Below are 15,903 nucleotides of genomic sequence, written 5' to 3'. Positions count from 1 at the left end.
AGATATCCAGGCCAAGCCTGTTGAATGGTTGTATTTCCTGGCAGCAGCAGCAGGTTTCTTTGTGTGCCTCGTTTTTCAGACTGAGAACTTACTATCTGAAGTTCTGGAACATGAGAGGCAAATGTATGCAGCCCCTTGTAACAGCCTTATTTTTTGGGGGGTGGGGGGTGGGGGGGAATATGGTATCTAATTGCAATTGAGAACATAAATCCTGCTTTTCCCCTAGGCTGCTTGATGAATTTGGTGATGGCTTGGGTGTTGCTCAAGCCATTTCTTACGTGGATCCCCAGTTCCTTACATATATGGCCCTGGAAGAACGACTGGCACAGGCCATGGAGGTAATGCAATACTTTTCTGACTTTTCATTTTAAGATTAGTTAAACTGAGGGAAAACATAGCTCAGCTACATTTATATTAGTGCAAACATCCACTTTGGATTAGGCATTTTCATATTTATCGCATCTGTGAGAAAGCCCACAAGAAGCATCTGAATGCAGTAGCACTGTCCCCACAGTGACTCAAGCAGTTGGTAGTTATAGGCACAGTGGCTCTGTCAGTGGACGCCAAACTTAGCTTTTTGAACATTTGAGGGGCCCAGCCCCTACCCAAAAATGGGGGGGGGGGAGGCTCAGCCCTCAGGAGATGGGCTGCAAATGGTGTAAGGAATTTGGACTGCTCTTTAGGAAGAAATGAGGAAAGGGAGTATAAAGATATCTGCATCAGCTTTATTCTGCCCTTCGATTTTGCTCTGATTAAAACAGGATTTGTCTATTCAACGTGTGCTATACGAGCATTGAGCGTACTGCATTGTCTTAAATGCAATGTAAAAATATTGGAAATATTTCTATTTATAATGTATATGTTGCTGGATGGATGTCTCAGTTATTTCAGTTTTATTCATTCCCCCTTGTAGCATGGGAATGTGTTTATATACTCCCCCTGGTTTAAGTCAAGGGACTCAGCTAGGTTGGTAAAGAAAAAGCGTTTTTTATGCGTTGTATATGCGATATAACACTTTGGCTCCAGATGGTGCCGTGGAGTCCTGTCTTTCCCTACCGGATTTCCCTGTTTGAGTTTACGATGCGTTTAACTGAATCTCTTCTTTGACGTGTCTAGATCCAGCCAAGGTTTTAAAAAAATATTTATATTTGTATAGCATCTTACACATGGCTGCCATTAGTCTCCCATTTAAGGGATTGGCCACCTCGCCCAGCTTCAGCAGTACTGTGACATCTGATCCAAATTACTCATTGGTTTCTATTTTAAGTCAAGTTTTTGTTTGTTTGTATGTTTTTAAAGCCAAGCTGGTCCAAGCTGTTTGTTATTACTACTTTGGAAAGAGGTGCAATTCTTCTATAGAACATAGAGAAGGGCAAGGGCTCTCCCTGATTTAGGAGCTGGAAAGGAAGACGAAAGATTTCCATGCAGTTGCATTGTGCTTTGCAGGCATTTGGGGCACCTCTGGAGGTCAGCATCATGTCACAAGGTCCCTACCTCACCTGTTGTAGGGGAAGGGGAAGGGTTGGTGACGTTGGTTTGGTGGGTAGATACGGCAGTGTGGCTCATCCTTTAATATTACCAAAGTATTATCAGAGTATATAGAGATAGCCCTTGGTATCAAATTTTAGGCATCTGCTGTTCAGTATAACAGTTTCTCTAGTTTGTTCTGTAATTAAGTTCAGTATTATGTAGGAGATCCATTTCAGGCTTTCAGATATGGGTAAATTCAGCTATTTCCTAAGTTAGTTTTTGAAATAACTAAATTTTATTGGGATAAGTACCGGAACAGGCCATATGATCACAAGTAATTTAAATCCAAGTTTAGAGATCATAGAGGTCATTGAACACTTGGAATCTTAAATGTAATGAGAAATATAATACACTTCTGCTTTTTAGTGAACAAGGAAGGTTGAAAAGTCGTCCTCCCAAAACTTAACCCAGTTCTATTTATTTGGGCTAACAATATTTCAACCAGCTGTTGTAACAATTGTGAACCTGATAGTTTCTAGGATCCTTTCCATTATAGCCTGGGAAAGTACTTTGGATATGTTTGAACTAGCGAATTCCGTCGCAACCCCTTGAACAGCATAGGGAGCATATAATACATACAATTGTAATGCATATAATACTAATCTGCAATATATTCACATGTTCCCTGGATTTCCTGCAATTGGGTCTGCATACTCTGCTATTAATGCCACTTTATTGACATTTTTGCCAGTTGCCTTTTGGATTCTCTCTATTCAGTAAAATTAAATTAGGAATTGGCTGAGTTGTATGTTGTTGCGTTATTAAAATGGCAATGTTTAGTGGTCTAAATGAATAATGCAGATTTAGGTTTTCAAAAATGTAGATTCAGAATTTGGACATGTGGTCAACTACTGGAGAAATGAGATGGTAGAGGGTAGAGCAAAGAGCATCAAGGTTGCATATAGACCAGTCCTGAGCTTTTGGGCTCAGATCTGCTGAATATTCAAATGAATAGATCATTGTGCCTGTCACTGCTGAAATTATCCTGCACATCCTTTTTTCTGCATTTTTTTTCTTTTCTTCTCCTGCCCCAAGATGCTAGATAGTTCTGTACTTTCCCCGTTGAGTTCATGAATAAACGGAAAACACATTTTTTTGGCTAATGTCTGAAGTGGGGGGAAAGCACTTTGACTTCTGAATGCATAATTGGAAAAGCTGTTGAGATGTAGGTTTTCCATTTAGTAAAATGGGATGAACTTCAGTCAGTTATATACAGCTGAAACTCGAAAAATTAGAATATCGTGGAAAATTTCATTTATTTCAGTAATTCAACTTAAAAGGTGAAACTAATATATGAGATAGACTCATGACATGCAAAGCGAGATATGTCAAGCCTTTATTTGTTATAATTGTGATGATTATGGTGTACAGCTGATGAAAACCCCAAATTAACAATCTCAGAAAATTAGAATATTGTGAAAAGGTGCAGTAGCTGTTCAATCCATAACACCTGCAATGGGTTCCTGAGCCTTTAAATGGTCTCTCAGTCTGGTTCAGTAGGAATCACAATCATGGGGAAGGGTGCTGACCTGACAGTTGTGCAGAAATCCATCATTGAGACCCTCCATAAGGAGGAAAAGCCTCAAAAGGTAATTGCAGAAGAAGTTGGATGTTCCCAAAGTGCTGTATCAAAGCACATTAATGGAAAGTTATGCGGAAGGGAAAAGTGTGGAGGAAAAAGGTGCACAAGCAGCAGGGATGACCGCAGCCTGGAGAGGATTGTCAGGAAAAGACCATTCAAACGTGTTGGGGACTTTCACAAGGAGTGGACAGAGGCTGGAGTTAGTGCATCAAGAGACACCACACACAGACGGATCCTGGAGATGGGCTTCAAATGTTGTATTCCTCTTATCAAGCCACTCCTGAACAAGAAACAACGTCAGCAGCGTTCTTTCCTGGGCTAAAGAAAAAAAGAACTGGTCTGTTGCTCAGTGGTCCCAAGTTCTCCTTTCTGATGAGAGCAACTTTTGCATCTCATTTGGAAACCAAGGACCCAGAGTCTGGAGGAAGAATGGGGAGGCACACAATGCCAGAAGCTTGAAGTCCATTGTGAAGTTTCCACAGTCTGTGTTGATTTGGGGAGCCATGTCATCGGCTGGTGTTGGTCCACTGTGGTTCCTTAAGTCCAGGGTCAACGCAGCCTTCTAGCAGGAGATTTTGGAGCACTTCATGCTTCCTTCCGCAGACGAGCTTTATGGGGATGCTGACTTCATTTTCCAGCAGGACTTGGCACCTGCCCACAGTGCCAAAAGTACCAAAATCTGGTTCAATGCCCATGGGATTACTGTGCTTGATTGGCCAGGAAACTCGCCTAACCTGAACCCCATAGAGAATCTATGGGTCATTGCCAAGAGAAAAATGAGAGACATGAGACCGAGCAATGCAGAAGAGCTGAAGCTGCTATTGAAGCATCTGGTCTTCCATAACACCTCAGCAGTGCCCCAGGCTGATAGCATCCATGCCACACCACATTGAGGCAGTAATTGATACAAAAGGGGCCCAAACCAAGTACTGAGTACATATGCATGCATCTACTTCTCAGAGGTCCAATATTGTTCTATTTGCAATCCTTGTTTTGTTGATTTCATTTAATCTAATTTTCTGAGATTGTTAATTTGGGGTTTTCATCAGCTGTATGCCATAATCATCACAATTATAACAAATAAAGGCTTGGCATATCTTGCTTTGCATGTCATGAGTCTATCTCATATTAGTTTCACCTTTTAAGTTGAATTACTGAAATAAAGGAACTTTCCCACGATATTCTAATTTTTCGAGTTTCACCTGTATAATACTGGCCAGGGAAAAACTAATTTCTTGGAGTTAAGACCTTCAGTTTCTGTGCAACTTTCTGAAGCATAACTTACGTTGAGGGATGAGAGACAGCCATACCCGTAGATTACAGAAAATGTTTATTTATTGATTTGAACATTGTCTCTAATACTAACCACTGTACCACACTAGTTTTCCTAAAGATCAGAGCACCAGTAAGATCAGAGAAGTCTGACAAGTCCCTTGTTGGTATTGCTACCAGCGTGCTACCTGGGACAGACTTATTGGTAGTATTGATAGCAGGAACCTGGCAGCAGCTGTGATGGACCTTGGCAGTTGCCCTAAGTTACCACATGCTGGTACTCATTTCCGTAGACATTTTTGATACTTTCTTGAATAATGCCAAACTTTTTTTTGTTCACACATACAATCTTTATTACATGTTGAGGTACCGCAGAAATCAACAAGTTTTAAATAAATGTACTTAATATTCTTTAAATATAGGATAGTGATATTTTAATATGTAATTGTTATTACAGTAACATAAATGAAACTTACGTTCCCAGCCTCAATTGAATAAATTATACATTTCAAAGTACATGTCAGTATTTCTACACAGAAAAAAGAGAGTTTGTGTGCCTATGTATGTTTGTGGGTAGTATATGCATGTGTTCTGTCTTGCTTTGGTCTCACAGGATTTCATTGTGTATAAAAATAAGTTGTGTGATTCCTTGTTAATAAATGAGTTATCCATTTTATTTGATTTAAAAACGAGCCATTTGCCCTTTTGCCAAATACTTATGTGTATTTCTTTCAATGTTTTTTATTTCATCTGTTATAACAAGAGAAAAGTTTGTGATTCTAACAACTCTTTTTAGAAGATGGTTCAGTTTCTTGAACTTTGTTCTAAGAGGGAAATTCAGAATTGACTTTTAGCATTGTGTTATCAACATTTAGGTGAATTCCTTTAAAACACTGTACTCTTAAAATAAGTAGCTTAGAGAAGTTGTTTTCAAGTGGCGAAAATATACTAGTCAGCGCTACTCTGTTTCATTTGAATGTTTTATTCCTTTTTCAATATATTTATTTCAACACCTTTAAACAAAGATTCCTTTTCCATGTGCTGCATTTAAATAACATGCTTAGTGTTTCTTTATCAGAGAGGAGCTGTGCAAAGAATGTAACATTATAGCTACAATAACTGTACCAGAAACAGCCATTAGTTTACATAGGAACTGAAATGTTTTGAAATTTCACAAATTTCACTCCTTAGCTACTTTAGTTTGGGGGTAAACATTTTTAAAGAATGCTTTACTCCTCTTCATCACTAAACTAAATCTTTTCAAATACCAATGGGATACCAGTGTCCATAGGTACTTGCAATTTCTGATTGCCTCCATTCCATCTATGTAGATGATGTACTTAATATGGCAGGGCGCCAGCATTTTTATATTCTATTTTCTTCTGGTTCAGTGAGTCATTGCCTTCCTGCAAGATTCAGTGACCTTTCCAAGAACATTACGGTGCACAAGAGCCTTTGCATGTAAGTCGCAGGTAGTCAAATTCCCTGGAAAAGGCACAATGTAAAATGTTTATGCCATACCATAATTGGTACTTGTCATTTTGTGGCAGTTTTGGCTGTTGATTTATTTATTTAGATCTGGCTTAGCCTTTTTGAATACTTTTGAATACTTCTTACATTCCTATGTTATCTAGAAATTGTATTGGGTGTATTCTACCCTCATCAACAGAACTTTTATCTAAGTCAAATATAGTTCTGGTGCCCTGCTGATGTGTTTTAGGTTGAAACTGTGTGCTGCATGCCCTATACCAGCAGATCACAAACTTCATTCAGATAAGTCTGTGACAAATCTATGAATTTGTGGTTGAAGATGGGAGATGTCATATCCATCACACTGAATATTTGTATTGATTTGAATTGTGCGTTTATTCATTTTATTTTATTATGATTTGAATTCTGTGGAATTACAGTTGCTACAATGGACAGGAAAATGATTAAGTGGTCTGCCAAGGCCTTCAGCAATTTTCAAGTGGTCCATAGGGGGAAAGTTAGGGAACCACTGACTTATACTAAATACTGAAATTGTGTTGCAAAGCAGTTGTAAAAGGAAAAGTAAGCGAATGTTTAATATAACATTGAATTGTTTTATTCCTTCTTTAAGTTTAAGATGGCAGCCTTACTGCAAAGATTATAATTTCCTTCTTTCTTTAACTCTTTTAGATGTTTAGAAGATTAATCTTCCAAATCATTGAAGTAACTTTGTCATCATGCTTATGTAGTTAATCTTTTAGATTTGTTTGTGTGTTATGTTTCCCATCATTCTAGGTTTGTTAATAAGTGTGGCATCTCCAACCAGCTGGATCTGCATTTCTTACTGTTTGCAATACATTATTCTCATTGTGAGTTCATAACCTTTCTGTGTTGGCTTGGTAGTGGAAAGGCTGGGGGAGAACATCCCCTTTAGGTCAAGGCGGAAGGGTTGGTGACTGCATGTCACAACATCTCATTACGTGTTTTGCGCCTTCTTTGAAAACAGCTCAGGAATTTTGTGCAGTGAATTTGGAGTTATAAAATATGCTCACTAAACATGAAATCAGAGGAAATATAACAGACAGGCTCTTCTCTAAGGATAAATTAGTTAGAATAGTTCATAATTTTCTCATATTTTGACAATCTTCTCAATTTTGAAAATTCAGAACTCTGCTACATGCAGATATAATAATAATAGTAAGAAAAGTAGGTAGAGAATGATGTTACTGATAAATATTTGTATTGCCTGGTGAATTAATGGTATGAAGCTCTATCAGATATTTGCACAACTTCAAGCAGAATAGTAGTTTTGTAATCAGAATACATCTCCCACAGTACTTTTTTTTAAACAATGTCCAATAAGTTTTGCTACAACAGCAGAATTCATCTCAATTATTTATCTTCTAGGACACAATTGTCAGCGACACTTGTGCACCAAACTTGGTTAAGTGAACATATTTTCTCTCAGACTTTCTAACAGTTTCCCTTTTAAAATATATTAAGTTAAAACAACAAGTAGTCTAATGGAATAAATATTTATGTATTAAAAGAATTCATAGATTTAGATATTCCTATGATGTTATTTTTTATTGAAGAACTGCAAAGTTCTTTGTAAATGATGATGAATAATAATGCCATTCTAGTATTTTTCTGGGGAAGTAATGTAAATTTATGGACCTTTTGACTAAGCACTGCGATGCAGTGTTGAAGGTGAAATTTGGCATCTGTTCACCAAAATGGCCATGCATAATCAATCAGAACTTAATTGGAAATATGGATGTAGTCTAAGCAGTTAGACCCCAGAGCAAAAATGTACTGCATTCTTGTGGTTATGGAAAGGGGTTTTGGTTATCTTGGCCACATACCCAATGAAGTTTACATACGAAATCTTGTTTAAATAATAATAGCCATTGTGTGTGTGAGTTTCTCAATTTTTAAACACTCAATATCTTGATGTAATATTGAACAAACATAGGCATCTTCGAATTGTGTGGCACCACAGGCAAGTTCCTAATTCTGCAGCCCAATCAAACCACCTGATCACCCATCTGCAGCTCATTCTGTATGTGCAAACCAGTACATGGCATCTGGTTTCCATTTTCCGGAGAGATTGTACTGCATGTAACCACTGCTTTCCCCCTGAGCACCATGGACAGTCAGTTTTGGGGAGAAGGACAGCATAGCAAAGTTGTGACAAAGGAAGATGTAGCTGCTGGCTGAAGTAGGGCAAGGCACAAAGAGGGAAGTGTATGTTTTAGAAGCATGGCTTAATTAAACTATGCAAACCACTATTGTAACTGGTAACAACTGTATATTCTGGCCTTCTCAAAAATCGGGGGTCGTCTTATATGCCGGGTGGAGAACCTGCATCGAGTATATCTCAAACTCTATATTTTAACTGGAAAAGTTGGGAGTTGTCTTATACGCCGGAAAATACGGTAGTTGAAATGAGAGACTAATCCATGATAGCGGCATGCTGTTACTAAGGCAGTTGAACTTGGACCACTCTCCCCTGCTGAAGTAAAAGATGACAGATGGTTCATCCACTTTAGTAATATAGATTCATGTTCATTAAGGAGTAAATTTTATTCTTTAATTAATTCTCAGAGATTAATATTTACAACCAGATCTCTCAAACATATTATATCAATTTAGCATTTCTGAGGGGAAATGTAGAAGTGTGTCAATTTGTACCCATCCTTTTCTGCAGTTGTTCAGCTACATGCAACCCTTTTAAATGGTTTTTTTTAGAGGAATAAATTATATCTGTCTTATGCATCTTTTTAGACCGCTCTGGCACATTTAGAGTCCCTCGCAATTGATGTTGAGCAGGCACATCCACCAGCTAGTAAGGAGAGCATAGACTGTCTGCCACAGATTATTATAACAGAAGATCACAATGGTAAGCATAAATGAGATGCTCACAACTCCGGTCAAATTCTGATTAAAATAATGGTGGCCTGTGGTTTTTTTGCAAGGTTTAGCATGGCAGTATCTGACCCGCAATTAGAACTAGAGGCCAGTTTCAAAAGCTTTATGCTTAGAAGGCTTATATTTCTAATTGTGACACCTTAATCTTTGAGATCTCCTAGGTTTTGAAAGTGCAGGCTGATATGTACTTTGTTTCCCTAAGCTGTAGGTCAGGAGCAATGCTGTGCTATCTGCTGCAGCGAGTATATCAAAGAAGAAATTGTAACAGAACTTCCATGTCATCACTTCTTTCATAAGCCCTGCATAACACTTTGGTTGCAAAAGGTGTGTATTTGCATTGAAATCTAACAAATTCCTTTAAAACTCACAATTTCTGTGAAACGTTGACGACACTCGGTGGACATGGCTTTCTTCCTACTTGCTTTCAGTTGTACTTTGTGAAGATGCCAAACAAACATACAATCATAATATTGCTGTTTTTTTGAAGTTAGATTTAATTGTATAACTACAAGTGCATTGTTTTATCCAGTCTATTTACATGAATATGTTCAGTGCCATGTTAATTATTTTTTAAATGCTTCATTGACTAGACGTCCAATTGTTCTTGTGTTTAAAGGCAGAAAAACTCTGCTGGTGGTGATTGTCAGGCTTCAACTTAGTACTGAAAGAATATAAAGATCAGTTCAATTTGATCCTAGGCATTTGTTTTCAGTAGCTGAACTGAACCTTAGTAACAGTCCTTCCACACACAAGTTCACTCCTGGTTAGCTTTCTTTCAGCAGCCTAATAAAGGTGGGAAAGTGGGGTTGTTTGTTTGCTATTGTTAAACAGTTGTGAATCAACAGTCCTTGCTGGTCTACAACAAGTTACCCAGAGAACTACAAATAGATCTCAAACTATCACCCCCACAGTTTCTGGAATATTTGCAAATTTCACAGCTTTACTGTAAAGTTTGATTACAGTGAAACACAAGTTAGAGATATTGGAAAATTTGACTACATTATATTTGTTGCTTGACCTTAACAAATTCCTGAGATTTAAACATTTGTTGTGGCAACAAGTGTTAACTTAACCTGCCCTCATCAAGACACTAGTCCAGGGGGAGGGGAGGGTAGTGAGTGCAGTGTTGCATATAGATTGGCTTTCTGGAATGAATTTTGGCTATTTCACATAGTAGTGAACTTTAAACAAAAAATGTAGTGATAAGAAACTTCTTAAAATATTGAACACAAGTAATGCCACATTTCGTCATTTTATGTTCGATGTTTCACTACCTCTACCAAAGGCAGTCTCCCAATTTGCTTATTCCAGAGAAATCCCTCTGAAATTGACATGACACCTAAGAAGCAGGTACACAAAGACACTGGTCTTAAGGTTAGCAAACTGGCTGCTTTGCTCACTCATTGTTCACACCCACAAATCTACATTTATTTGTGGCGTTGCATTTTGGCATTCTGGCGTACCTGGCCTCCTTGTAGGTGCATTGCAACAACTGATTGATGGCCTTTTCTTTCATCTAGTCCGGAACGTGTCCTGTATGCCGCCATGTGCTTGCGCCTGTGCTTCCAGAGACATCTATTCCCACAGTTACCTTCCTGCCTGATCATGATTCTACTCCTTCAGTCCACAGTACATCAGGAACACAATAAAACGAACATCTGAAAAGAGAGTTTGAACCATCAAATTTTACTGTAAATTTCTCCTGTTTAATTACAATGTGAAATTGGTTTATATGTAAGTATATATATATAAATATAAATATATATTAAAAACACTTTAAAGTATACTAGTTTAGAAAGAGAATGTATGACCTTTCTAAATGGTTTAGAAACCATTTAGAGCTAGAATTATCAGACTAAAAGGAGTAAAAGCTTGCACTAGTTTTCCTCAGTAAAACATGTCGCTGTTAACTAATGTCTAATGCTTATATTAAATTTGTCTTAAGGAATGATCATTAATGTGGCACTTGTGTTCAAGGTAATGCAACTGCAGTGCAGTTGGAGCTTACAGATGTTATGCATATAACCTGTTTATTATTACATTATATAATAATTGAGGCTTGGGTTGTTTCTTTTTGTTTAAAAATAGTGCCACTTGATTACTTTGTACATAGCTCTTTCATATTTGCATCAAATGTGAAGACGTTCTGTGATCACAGCAGTAGTATACTTTGGTTTCACTGGAAATAAAAAAGCATAATAACTCAGCTTCCCTGTGATTTCATAATAGCATGTGTTTCTCTAACCAGAACTGATAGTTGGGCAGCTTTATGGAGTTCATAATCCTACACGATTTGACATGCCTGTGGTAGAAACTGAGGGCACATCATCCAGACTATAGAAAACCTTTGGGAGCTGGGTGCTTTCATTATATCAGCTGTTGGAATTTCTATAGGCAAATTTTAGTGGCCAGGTTGAGAGGTTATAAAGGGGGTCATACTGCCTGCAAAGCTACTGAAATACAATGGAAAGAAAGAACTGCGATCCTTGTCAGTAGGACACCTAAGGTTATCTTACAATGCATTAGTCTTCCAAATTTTCTGCTGACTTCATTATTAATATTTTTATTATTTTAAAATTCTGTGTGCACTAGGATGAGCTGCTGGGTTTCACACTATCCACTCACTAACTGTTCTCTTTATACATTGTACAATACATCCAAAACCCATGATAGTGATGGCTGGGGAAATTATGCAAGTCTCGAACAGTGAAGTGTCTGCAGGTGTATTATTTTACTGTAAAAGACTATGAAACAGACGCATCCCGGGGTTCTTCTACCCAGCTCTTATTTAATTTAGCATAATATGAAAAAGATTTTGCACTTATACATAAATGATCTGTTAACAGCTACATTTTTTTAAACAGTTGTCAGAGTATATTCTTCACTTGTCCTGTAAGAATAGATTTTGCAGCAGTGCTTTAGCACTGTAAGAAATAGGGATGTAGGGAGGGAGAATAATTCCATACTTCACCCACAAAGATGTCAGCTCACAGTTACTAGAACAGAAGAGAAATAACAGCTGGACTCTGTTTGGAAAGGGTGTAGGACTAATTATTTAAGTTCCCATAGTATCCTTGCACTGCTGCTCTCTTCCTCCCCCCCCCCACCACTATATGAAGCTGTATGCAACCTAGCCAGTTTGTCAGGTTTAAAGAACAGGAAATTATATTCTCAAGTCACCTAGCAATAGACAGATGCTTTCATTCCTCCCTTCTACAAAACTAGGTAAAAATGCCTGAGCTGAGACTTTGGCAAGAAGAAACATCATTATCACACTGGTACATGAGGGGAATGCCCATTTTTTCCAGGGTGGATTGTTCCCCACCCCCAATGATCTAAATCGATCTGCCTTGGCAAACGGAGCATTCCTCTTCGTTACCATCATTATAAAGAATGCTTTTGCTGCCCAAAAGTCCAATTTAAATAACATCTTAAATTTTTCATGCTGAAATACATGTTTCCTGAAAAAGATGCATACTTTAATTGAAACTGTTTTGCACAACCTCAGAGCATAATCCAGAACTTTTGGCCATGCATCTCACAAAACCTCTGCACTGCAAAACTATATAGAAACGTGAGACTTTTTTTTCTGTTTAGCACTCTCAACCCATGCAAGGATACACAAGGAAGGGCCTTCTGTGTTAGTGGCTTCCCGTTTGTGGAATGCTCTCCCCAGAGAGGTTTGACTGGCACTTCATCATACATTTTTAGGCACCAGGCGAAAACGTTCCTCTTCAACCAGGTCTTTGGCTAATTAATACTCTACAGCCTTTTAAATGTGTCTGTGGGGAGTTGGGGTTATTGTTTTGCTTTAATTATTTACTTGTTTTTATCCTGTACTTGATTCTGTGAACCGCCCTGAGATCTTATGATGAAGGGTGGTATATAAATCTAATAATAATAATAATAATACAGCAGAATATCACTGCAATCCTGGGCACACCTATTTTAAAGCAAGCCTCATTGGAAACCAACACAGCTAGTAAATGTCTACCTTGTTAAGTATATGAACTGCCCTGAGACCTCTGGGTATAGGGCGGTATAGAAATTCAATAAATAATAATAATAATAATAATAATAATAATAAAGAAGTCATAACTATTGTTAACTGCAAAGCTAACAATAGAGAGCATAAAATAGGGGCACAAGCTAAGATACTTTTTCTTTCATCCTGTGAGATAAAGATGGCATTTCCTGGATTCTGTTCCCCAAGATGAATTTCTACTCATACCATGTAATAGGTTCTAGGCCTGATTCCCAGCTACAAGCTAAATTAGAGCAAGATTTTTGCCCAATCTAGGCCCATAGAGTGAACTTACAACACTTACTTGAAATATAACCATTGCATACCTCTTTACATTTTGGAAGGCAAGGAGATTTGAGTTAGACTTGAGGCCTGTTTCAGTGCAACTGTTTTCATTGCATCTTGTCAGCCACCTCTTCAAGATTAGTCCTGTGGGCAGGAATCCAAGATCCAGTGGTTCTTGTCAAACAATCTGTATGAATGACGTATCCCATTACAATGACGTGGTGTATATATTTCAGTGAAATCTCCCAAGTGTTATGTCTCGGAGGCAAAATGTGGTCAGAAATGATCCAGTTAATTCATGAAGTGCTTTTTAATATCCATTTAGTTTGGGGCATGTGAAGAAATGAGTAAAAAAGCTAAACGAACAATGATGTTAATGGGACAAGTTTCAAGAGCCTCTTTAGATCTTAACGTATGGGGACAATTTGGTGGTGGGTTCTGTGTCACTAGATACACGGCTGGCATATAAAAAGAACCATTCTTGTCCAAAAGCCACAGTTGGGCAATACCTTTATTAGGATCAACTGCAGTGCCACAAAGTACAAGTTGTAAATTAACTGTCAAAGGTCTTGTAGCAACCTATATTTGCTGAATGCTTTTGCAGGATACAATCTCAGATATTTTAAGCTTTTTAATATTCAGTTAAAACAACTGAATAGAACTTTAAAAGCAGCATTGCACTCAATGGTAAGCAATAGTGAAAATACCTAATCCTCTCCACATAAACCGAGGGCCTAATAATTGTCCTTTGAATACCTGTAGGGGGCTTCCAATGAATAGAGTTTTCTGCACATTGGAATTGGATTTCATGCAGACAGAACTTTAAGCAGGCAATCTGTTTCTGTTTCTCTCTTTCTCTCTCTCTCTAGCTGACCAGAGTGTTACAAGAGAACCTTATCCCCACCCACAGAGCAGTTTTCAAATTGCTCTGCCAAGTTTCCATATGTTGCCTTCAATCCTATAACCTGGGGAGTAAGCTTCACTGGGTTCAATGGGGCTTCTGAGTAGATCGCACTGTTAGAAACTTTCCACCAGTTGTTTGTATAAACTGGAAATAAAAAAAAGAACTTAAGAGCAGAGCTGCAGATGGTTCTTTCCCCACCATCTGTTACGGGCCTCATCTCTTGCCCACCCCCCACCCCCTGCCCCAAGCAGCTGGCACAAAGGGAAAACTGTCGAAAGGCAATGACTTAACCCAAATTTGTAGTCTTTGTTGTTTTCAAACTTAAAAGGTAGGCTGGTGAGCTTCGATTCTCAAATTCTTTTGGATTATGAATCCTGCTACTGAGGCCTCTTATTTGTTTTTTCCTCATCAGCACATCCAGTGGTCATGATGGCTGCTACATTTAAATATTCAAAGCACTGTCCCAACATAGGAACAGCAGAGTGCGAATGTCATACTTCATCTGACCTCTTGTACGTGAACCTTCAAGAAAATGCAACCATCTCATATTGGCACCCCCATGTACAGGACATAATACTTAAAACACTCGCTTACCCTGAACCAGCATTGCCACACTACTTTTATGTATGCCAGGCAGCAGCTGTGCTGGCGTAAAAGCAACTGGACTGCAGTGCTGCTTTGAAAAGGGGGTAAAGTTACAGCAGCCATTCTTAAATTTCCTTATAGTAAAGGGGGAGGGGATGAAGCAGACCCAAGCTGAATCGAACATCCTACAAAGTGCCTTGGATAAAAAGTCTGTTTTCCAAAACACCAAATCGGGGTCCCAATCAAATCTTGTGCTATGTGCTCCTACTGAGCACTTGCCATCACCCACACGTGGCTCATAAAAAACTTTTAAATAGGCCCTCAGGGTTAGGACTCTGGGAAAAAAATCAACATAATATTTCAAAAATTGCCACAGAGCCAGTCTTTCATAGCAGTGCAGATGTCTGGAAATTTTACACGTACCTTTAAAAGAGAGGAAAACAGGCTGTAGACCACCTGCTTGGCATGCAGAAGGTCATCTTCTATGGGCATCTTCAGGTAGTGCTGGAAAAGTCCCCTCTCTGAAAACGTGGAAAGACACGGACAGTCAGTGCAGGCCAAACTGAGCTAGACTCAGAATAACACAGCCTCCTATGTTCCTGCCGCCTACCATTTTCTTTGATGGGGTACCATTTCACGGGAGGAGGAGGAGGAGGAGCAAAATCAATGGGTTTGCTAAAAATCCTTTGATTTTGTTTTTAAATGCCCATGGGGGGGGTATGTGCTTTTTCACACCTCATAATAGGCATATTTTATTGTATTGCAGACAATATGATCAAGCTAGGGAACTATTGATTAAACCACTATTGGCAAATCGGCCAGGTCAATCTGAAGCCTACTATACCAGATAACTTCTGGACGACAAGTCCAATGATATCACAGTGGCTGTGGTGAAGTTTCTTTCAGTAGTCATACAAATCAAAGATCAACATATCCACGACTAAACAAATAACGCTTCAGTCTCCCTTCCCAGGGTGTGTGTGTGTGTGTGTGTGTGTGTGTGTGTGTGTATTCTGAATCCATGTTATAGGTCGTTGGACCACAATAAAGATTATTATTGTTATTATTATTACCTCATAATAACCAAATTACTCTCTTCATTCTCCACCTCCCTTCACCCATGACATTTTCTACCTGGCAATTCCATAACGTAATCACCATATATTTTCCATTACAACATCAATAGGTAAATAAACATTTTGTATCAGTCTCCATCAATTTGCCCCTTTTGCTTCAAACTGGCGACTGACTCCACCAGAGTGAAGATTTTTCTGAGGCCACCGTGTTCCTGCAGGAGCTCAGTGTGCAACCCTTGGCCAA

The 15,903-nt window shown here is 38.5% G+C and overlaps 1 protein-coding gene across 6 annotated transcripts in view; it reads left to right on the top strand.

The window, feature by feature from the left end:
- PJA2 (praja ring finger ubiquitin ligase 2) overlaps positions 1 to 10,991 on the top strand; it is a 38,624-nt gene extending 27,633 nt beyond the window's left edge. For all 6 annotated transcript variants that reach the window (XM_033164815.1, XM_033164819.1, XM_033164814.1 and 3 more), the window contains 4 exons: positions 227 to 338; positions 8,642 to 8,756; positions 8,988 to 9,109; positions 10,306 to 10,991. In XM_033164815.1, the coding sequence (XP_033020706.1) occupies positions 227 to 338; positions 8,642 to 8,756; positions 8,988 to 9,109; positions 10,306 to 10,434 (478 nt within the window). In that variant the 3' untranslated portion in view covers positions 10,435 to 10,991. The remainder of the gene's footprint in view (positions 1 to 226; positions 339 to 8,641; positions 8,757 to 8,987; positions 9,110 to 10,305) is intronic.
- The last annotated feature ends 4,912 nt before the right edge of the window (positions 10,992 to 15,903 follow it).

This window comes from Lacerta agilis, chromosome 11 (genome assembly GCF_009819535.1).
Source record: "Lacerta agilis isolate rLacAgi1 chromosome 11, rLacAgi1.pri, whole genome shotgun sequence".
NCBI lineage: Eukaryota > Metazoa > Chordata > Lepidosauria > Squamata > Lacertidae > Lacerta > Lacerta agilis.
The sequence above is the reverse complement of the archived record's forward strand: the minus strand, read 5'-3'. Positions and strand labels throughout refer to the sequence as shown.